The sequence below is a fragment of the Mesitornis unicolor genome, unplaced genomic scaffold, assembly GCF_000695765.1.
Source record: "Mesitornis unicolor isolate BGI_N332 unplaced genomic scaffold, ASM69576v1 scaffold20767, whole genome shotgun sequence".
NCBI classification, from domain to species: Eukaryota; Metazoa; Chordata; class Aves; order Mesitornithiformes; family Mesitornithidae; genus Mesitornis; species Mesitornis unicolor.
The window spans coordinates 35950-44559 of NW_010196030.1; the positions used below are offsets into that span (position 1 = coordinate 35950).

The window sequence follows — 8610 nt, forward strand, 5'->3', positions numbered from 1 at the left end:
TGGTGACTGCTGAAATGTCTGCAGTACATTTGTTCCTGTTTCTCTTAAAACCGCCGAAGAACCCTACCACTGTTGACTAATGAGGAAGAGCTGTGTATAAATTCATTTCCATTACAGCGCTATGCTGAAAGTGCTGACATGTCTGAGATGAGTATTATTTTTTTTTTTGGTAAAGAACAAGTGCTTCTTTTCACATTTGAAAGTGTCTTTTGCAACTTGCATGGACAAGTAGTTTCTATGAATTCTCTGGAAATGTCAGTGTCTAACATGGATTTTGTCCATGCACTTTTTTCTGAAAGCAGATACCCTCACCCACCCCCACCTCTGGTTTGCAGTCAGAGGAGAAGCACGCTGGGCTTTTGCTTTTGGCACTGCTGCTGCAGTGGATGAGTGCAGAGCCCACTGTAAATGACCAAGCCCACAGGACTCTGGGGAGCTGTATGCCACCAGTAACGTTTTATTGTGTGTGCCATTTGAACCACCTTCCAGTGAGTGCAAAACCCAATTTTTAAATTTTTTTAATTGTACTTGGAATTAACTGTTGCTGTGTACTAAACCCTCTTGTTACGAGCCCTAAATAAAAAAGAACGAAGCACACACCATGTGTTCTGCGAGTGTGCCACTGCTGCGTCATGTTCCTTGTCTTTGGCTACAGATTTCTCATTGCAGCAGGGACAGAGGCAATTGCTTGTGTATGCAGGAGCCCCATCCCCGAGGGGCTCTGACTGCAGCACTTCCACAGCAAAGATATGGTCATTGGCATTCAGCCTGGTGCCTTCAGCAGCTCCTCTCTGTGCTCCTGTATTTCCTGTAGTCACCACTAATGTAGTGCCTTGACTCTGCTGTAATGTTGTAAAACCTGGACCAGGACCAGCCTGCGAGCTTACCCCAGGATGAGCTGAACAGAGCTGAGTTCCCTATAGTGCACCCCAGAGAGGGGCTGCAGCAACACTTACCCACCAGCAACACTTACCCACCATCAGCTGTTCTTGCGTGAGCAGAGCTGCATGGGACCCTGCACGCCTGAGGGAGGAGGCAAAGGTGAAGGAACCTTCACACTGGGTCCTCTTTAAGCCTCAAGTAGTGTGTACCACGTTACTGGTACAGCCAGCTCTGACCCACTGGAAAGAACTGTGCAAAGGAACAATAAAGCAGCAATTTTATTGAGACTGAGCATATAAATGGTAACCTATAGGCCATCAGATATCTGATGCCCTGAGAACACAATGTAGGTTCTGAACTCCTGAAAAAGGAAAATGGCAAGACAGAGGATTAAAACAGACTATTAAATTTAACTACATCTTTATTGAATTGTGCATATTCCATTGTATAATGATCTATATTGGGTACTCTATAATGTAGTATTTTTTTGTCCTCTCTCATGCTTAAAAAAGTATATTTATACATATATTTATAGATATTTATAATATGGCAAAGCTCCCCCCAACCTGAAGCTATCGGTCTAAAAGAGCTTTGATTTTTCTTTTTGGAAAGGGAAGAAGAGGGGAGGCAATCCCATTGAAAGATAAAATGTGCAATTTTTCTTTTTAAAGCAGTAAACATGAATGTATTTACAGCACTCAGCACAAGTTTCCTGCACAGACAAATCATCATTGCAATGACACTTCTTACATTTGCATCCCCAGTATTATACAGAATATCACCAGTGGCTGCTAACAATTAGTGTAAGCCGTAAAAGAAACTGCTGCTCCAGTTAATTTCCGGTCCACCGCAGTCCACTAGAAGGAGACTTAACTTTAAGATTTGCAGTTACAATTTGTGACAAAGCATTTAGTTTTCCTTTTACAATAACAACCTTTATCGTGCTGTACTACATCAGCAGCAGGGAGCTTTGGGCACAGGTTCTTTTGCTACACTGTCCTTTGCTCTGCCCCTTGCAGATGTGGACCCACGCACCAGCGCTGGTTAAAGGTCTAACAGTGGCAGCTCTCTTCTCCTGCCAAATAACTGCTGCAGGTGAGCAGCACTTCAGCTCCTGGCACTTCAGCCCTGGGACAGGCTGGTGCAAGCACATCTGCGTACCTGGAATTTAGCTCTACATGCATCTTTGGCATCTTGGGAAAAGTGGGAGGAAACTGTTTTCCACTGTAGGGAACAGTTGGTTCAAATCCTAAAGTCTCCTAAAAGACACGTTGCCTTTAAGCATTAAATAAAGGGGGGGGGAGTGGGGGGGTGGTTACAAAACCTGTTACTGAAGTTCCTTCTCGTGCCTTTCCCCTCATGAAATCCCTGCTGTGGGGAAGAGTGCACATAGCACTACTTCCTGTTCTTCCAATCTCTCGACCTCTCCTCACCAAAGATACACACTTCTGATGAACAGCGAGCTCACTTGCCCTGCTAAGTGCCTCAGAGCACCAAATAGCCATCAGCCCAGATCACTATTTTTCCCATGTTAGTGGCAATTACTTTAATTTACATTGTGAGGGACAAGCATGTGTTGTCACCTCATTTGTGGTTTAGTGTCTCAAACTTTTCAAAAACTAGATAAAGCTCGTGACTCATTGGATCACAGTATTAGTGAGTGCTGACCCCTGCAACATAACAGCTGGTCTTGTCAGTCTTCATGAGCATTGTTTTACTTGAAGGAGAAAAAAAAAGAATTCAGAAAGGAAAATTATTCAACTTTAGGCAAACTTATAATTCCAAAATAAAAATCTTAAAACGCACCAGCACATTGCAAAAACATCCATAAGAAATTATCTCATATAGTGTTAAATCCTCTCTGGTTTGGAGTTTGCCCCAGCTGTGCAAGGGAATTCAAAGCCAAACACCAGGTGCCACAAATGGGCTTTGGGAAAACATCTCCTCTCCCAAAGAATTAAGACTCTGCTCATCGCCAAGTGAGCAGCACTGTTTGAACAAGTACTTAACCTACACCTTAACAATGAAAAAATGGAAAAAAATACCAACCTCCCATGTGCCGGCTGCATCCTCACTACTCTCTGTGAGGAATTTATGTTGCTTTCCTGGACTGCAACTGATTTTAACATGACTCTGTACCACTCATAATAAGGCTCACTTACAATCTTATTTTGAGTAAGAAATTTACCTGCAATGGTACCAGTGAAGTAAAACAACTTAGTTCTATGCAGTTTTCTGTAATAAGTAGAAAATTTCTCTTTTGCCCTTCTGCTGTTGAAATGGCACTTTTGGTTCCTTTAACTGTGGAAAAGATAATTTTAACTCAGAGGAAAACTGGCCGCACTTTATCTCTGAGCTGATTTATCTGGTTGCCTAAGGGCACAGAATGAAGAAATCAGAAAAACCTTTAAATGTGCAAGTCCAGAACAGTAAATCTTAAAATGCACTTGTTGAAATAACTGCTCCCTCTCCTGTCAGACCTGAAACCAAAGTGATCCAGGGGCCTCCACTTTGTTTCCCTGATGTCTGTCAGTTACTGTAGCCCTGCAGGAAACTGCAGAGGAAGTGCAGGAGAGGAGCTCTTTGGCTTTGAGGTTGCGCACCAAGTCAGAGCAAGCAGTAGTGGTTTGCCACAGGAGCTTTCCTCTTCCATAGGAAATAAGTGGATTCTTTTATTGTAAGACTTGTACCTAACCTCCTCCCTCAACCGCAGGTTTTGTAAGACTAAACAGAGCCCCCCAGGGCATACCCACTTCAAACATATTACCTATGGTTTGTTTAGAATCTGTATTTATTTTAAAATAATTCTTCCTCTAAGATTAGTGCTGATACAAGAGCCTGTTTTCCCTTCTGAAGCAACTCCCCAAGACCTGAATTAAAATGATAGTGTCCAACAAGACGAGCTCTCTGCTCTACACCTGTGCTGTGGGCACCTGGCTGAACAGGAGGGGTCCTGCTGCTCACAGAGATGGCTGCTGCTGCTGCTGCTGCATGGCAGAGAGGAAATGAGGACCAAATCTGGAACAGATGAAGGATGCAGCTGTGTGCTTTCAGCTGCCCCTGCAGCAGCAGAGCTTTCTCTCACACTCACCTTAACGCATGTCAAAGACCATACACTTCATCAAGTAACACAACTGCAGCTGTACTCTCTTAGTATTTAGGATCAAAGAACCTGCTATCTTTGTGTCCAGAGTATGAAAGCTCTGGACATGCTCATTTTAGTAGTGCCAAAAGGATTACAGCCTGTGTATGTAGCAAGAAGCTTCTTGCTGTGTATCTGAGATCTGGCCCTGTTATTTTCCGATTTAAATAAATATAATGCTGCGATTATGAGACTAGTGCACACAGGAGAAAATAAACTTACTTGCAAATAAGGCATAAATATTTACTGCCACTAGAACAGTAAATACACGGGAAAAGCAAGTTACAATGAGGGTTCTCAAGCTGAAAAGGCAACTGGGTTGTTTGAACCACACTGCAGCCAAATTTCAGTGCTCAGCAGAGAGAAAGCAAGCTGCAGCCACTCACTGTATTTCTGTATCGCTACTGGCTCAGGAGGTAAGTTGTAACAAGAAATAGTACAGAGTGCCGCCTTTGCTGATGCTCATTCTTTTTGCTGCAAATTTAAGAGTTAAACTTCCATCTCCCAGCAAGCTGTGCAGCAGCCTGCAGTAGTAAGCATCATCTAGGGAGAGATACCGGGTAAATGAACTTGGGCACAGGAAAATAAGAACAAAGCTCAAAAGCCTCTGAAGAAATTGCACTCACAACATTGCTCTGCGAGTCCAAAGCCCAGAGGTACCCGCACTGAATGAACAGAAGAAAAAGACCTGGAACTGACATGCACCAGTGGAGCTGTCTTGGGGGAAAAGAAAACCAGATGGGGCAAACAGGATTCCCTGCCTGCTCTCATGTGGGAGCACACGCTGCATCAGCCCAGAGGCATCCTGCCAGGAAGTAGGAGCACGTGCCCACTTACCCGTGGTCAGGAACAGCTCGGGGAGTACGGCTGCAGCTGTGCACCTTTTGCTCCACTGGTGGTGTGAGCCCCAGGAGCTGCATACAGTACAAAGCAGCAGGAGGACCAATGTTGAAAATTACAGCACCCATGAATTGCAGCATAGTTTGACAACCTTCCTGTGGATTCATTTGCCAGCTACACTGAGCATGCTTAAAATCAACAATGCAAATGCTTTTAAGGACACTTTATAAGCACAAAAATAGTAGAAACAAAACTTTGTGAACAATTTGAAAGATACAAAAAAGTGCCTTTCCATAGCAGTGCTTTAAAATGCACACAATAATATATACTCTTATTGCTCAAAAAAACTAGTCTGAAATATTAAAACAATTTCCAGAGGTGCTGAAACAGATTTTTAAAAAGTCATATGAAACAGGTCAGCAGAGACAGCACCATTAATTTTTGTCTTTTCATGATGCACTTACTTAAAACTATAGTTATAGATGTGTCATTTTCCCCCTCTAATTAGCAAAGTTTTTTTCCTATTCATAAATTATTCACAAAGATATTTATTTTATTATTTGGATTTTTAAAAAAACACTTCATTAAAAAAAAGGAATGGGGGACACTGTCATAATATTTCTTAAATCTATCAGCCTGAATTACTCTCATGAGAGATTAGTTTACATCTTGTTTCCACACTTGAGGATACTGTCAGGGCAAGCTACTTCCTTAGTTTCATTCTTTGGGGGAAGGAAAGCATTTAAAATTTGCTTTTAGAAAAAAAGGTAAACAAACAGTAAAATCATTTGCCATCTGAGCCTTGACAGTATCCCCATGGTGCTGAGGGAAGCCGTAACATCCAAAGTTGGGGTAGGTACAGTCCAAGTATTCTAGTTACTTTAGAAAGGTTGTACCACTACCCTGTCATGAACATGGATGATACGTAAGACCACTTGCACTAACTACGCTACCTTATCGCAATGTCCAGATACGCAGGTAAGACTGTACAAGCAAGCTACTGAAGTACAAGAAAAAGGACTCTAATACTTGATCTGCTGATTGACTTTGAATAGGTGACAAACAAAAAAACCAAAGCAAATGGATAGTCTATTTCCTATTCATAAGGGCCCTTAAATTTAATTATTAGAAAATGTTATTGCCTGTCAAGGTTGGGGTATTCTCCTTTGACTGCTAGAAGTGCACCTTCATAATTAACAGGTTTATGCAATGGTCGCAGTCTGTGGCCGGTCAAAGAAAAGAGAGAATTCCCACTGTGCTTGGCCTGAAGTGATCACTCCCTTCTCTCTTTCTAGAAGGAAAAGTTTCCTGACAGTTTCCAATGAATTACAAACAATACTTTCTTTAAATGTATCCAGACACTTGTTTTTGTAAAGATAATAGAGGCACAGACAAGGTGAGACTGCACTTTGTGTATGTTTGTGAGAGAACATAACGCTCTTGACAGAAACCTACCTGTTCACTCAGGGAGAGAATTACACGTACAGCTGATGTATCGGCGTGGGTCAGTCATGTGGGTCGGCATCAATTGCAGGAGTCCTGGCAGCTTTCAGAAGGGGTTAACACAAATATATTCATCTTGAGCCACAGAAACAAATAATCGAGCCTGCTAGAAAGTTAGAATGCATACTGGATTGGAATAACATATATTTATCCCACTTACTGCAAATAACTTTAAAATAATTTGTAGCAGTGTATATTTTTAAACTATTTGGAAGGGAGGGGGAGGCTCTTTATAGTATAAATATATTCACTTCCAGCCCACTATATATAAAAACTATTTTCTTCTTCAGAACATACTCATTTTCAGTAGTATTATGACCAGAATGTTTTGGTATATTGCATCTGTACTTTTCAATCAGTGGACAATGTAGAGTTACTAGCAGAACATCTCAGCTCTGCACCATTTACCCCCCACAAACCTCTTGGCGGTTTGTGGGGTTTTTTGTTTGGTTCGTTGGGGTTTTTTTTCTTCTTTTCTTTAAAGTGCCCCCTACATCTTCCTCTTTGTGGCAAGTCCGATTCCAGATAATAGAGCGACTGAAACAATAAATATGGTTCTACAAAAACATTCTGGTTATCTTCTATAATTGCGACGAAATATATCACAATATATTATATACCTACACTTATAATACATGCACAAACATGTCTCACATAGACACTACAAAAAATTATCTCCCCCCTCCCCTAAATGCAGAAAAAATAAGAAAATGGGTTTTTGGTCCAATCCCTATGAAGGGTAAAAGAAATTCAAAGGGTAAGTCAATGCCTCTCAACCCACCTTGCCCAATAAAATAACACCCCCAGGCCTCCAACTTTTTTGGCCTAGCCATGGGAGGGGAATGTCTTTATATTTAGCCTTAGCTACAGTTTGAGATCACCTCTTTTGATGGGGCTACCATCCACACCCCCACATTCTCTCCAAGTGCATAAGATCACAGGCTGGCCGATCATGGGGTGGCCCACAAGTCATGGAGAGCACCGGCCCCTGCAGACTGACTACCAGTCTCGTGACAGCTTCGTGTTCTGATCCCTTTTGGGAGGTGCAGGGGGTGGCCCCCTCCGTAACGTTGCATAGCCGGATATATGACTGCCCCCGAAGCTGCTCATCTTCTGTTGGTCAGCCAGCAGCTCTGGCGGAGGTGGAGGCAGGGCCATGTCGTCCATGGTGGCTGCGGGCTCTGTTCTGGACATCCGGGCGGAGGAGAGGGAGCCGTGCCGGGTGATGGATTTCCGCTGCAGCGTCCGGTTGAGGTCTGCCAGGAATCCCGGCTGAACGCTAAGGCTGGACTTGGGTGAAGTGGGCACTTGTGGGCCAGCTGACCCTGGTGGCTCTGCGACCTCTGCCTGCGTCAGTCGAGTGCTGTCGTTCCGCTTGGGTCGTGTGGGTGGTGGGGCTTTTTTCACAGATGGTTTTGACCATGCCTGAGGCTGGGGATTGACAACAGCGACTTTTGGGGAGGTGCTGCCTGAAAACATGGATGGGATCTCAACTGGCGGGAGAGGAAGATCTATTTCAGGTGGTGGTGGTGGAAAGTCTGAATCAGACGGTGGTGAAGGGAATTCGACCACAGGTTCCTTCCCAGACATACCCAGAGCAGAAGCCTTTGCTGGGATCCCTCCTTGGGGAATGACAATGGGCAGGCTCACCCCAGAAAGGTTGAGCTTTCCTGGCTTTGGAGGGGCTGCAGGAGGCGATGACTCCTTGGAAGGAGACCCTGACGGCTCTGGTGGGTGTGCAAATTTGCTGACAAGGCGGTCCACCGAAGGTCTCTTGGACTCATGGTACTCAGTGGAGCTGGTGGACTTGATGCTGGAGTTTCGCTGAGGTGTTGGAGGTGGTTTCTTTGCTCCAGGGCTTGATGTCTTGCCGGTCTTTTTGACTGGAGACCCTGATTTGTCAGGGGGGGGAGAACCTGCAGAGGAAGCTGGGGAAGGAGGTGGAGGAGGAAACACTAAGCTGCTCTCTGGTGGAGGAGGGGGGAAGTCTGGTGAGGGAGCGGGAACAGGCTGCCATTTGGGCTTTGCCTTCACTGCTGGAGGTGACTGTGGAGCCACGGTCAGTGGAAGAGGTTTCAGAGGCTGAGGCTCAGTGGCAGGTGGGGTGGGAGGAGGTGGGAACTGGCTAACTATCTGTTTCACCACTGATGGCACTGAGGGGGATGGCAACTGAGGGGATGGAGGAGGCTTCACAGAGAAACTCTGCTGCTTTGGGAATGTTGGGGGGGGAGTGGGGCCAGGAG

General features: G+C 44.4%; 1 protein-coding gene across 1 annotated transcript in view; it reads right to left on the reverse strand.

Annotated features, from left to right (window-relative positions):
• Nucleotides 1–6885: 6885 nt before the first annotated feature.
• The window catches only part of LOC104543661 (ras-associated and pleckstrin homology domains-containing protein 1-like), a 2097-nt gene continuing 372 nt past the window's right edge, over nt 6886–8610 (reverse strand). Inside the window, exon 2 of the mRNA XM_010188322.1 lies at nt 6886–8590. Coding sequence (XP_010186624.1) covers nt 7367–8590 — 1224 coding nt within the window. The 3' untranslated portion in view covers nt 6886–7366. The remainder of the gene's footprint in view (nt 8591–8610) is intronic.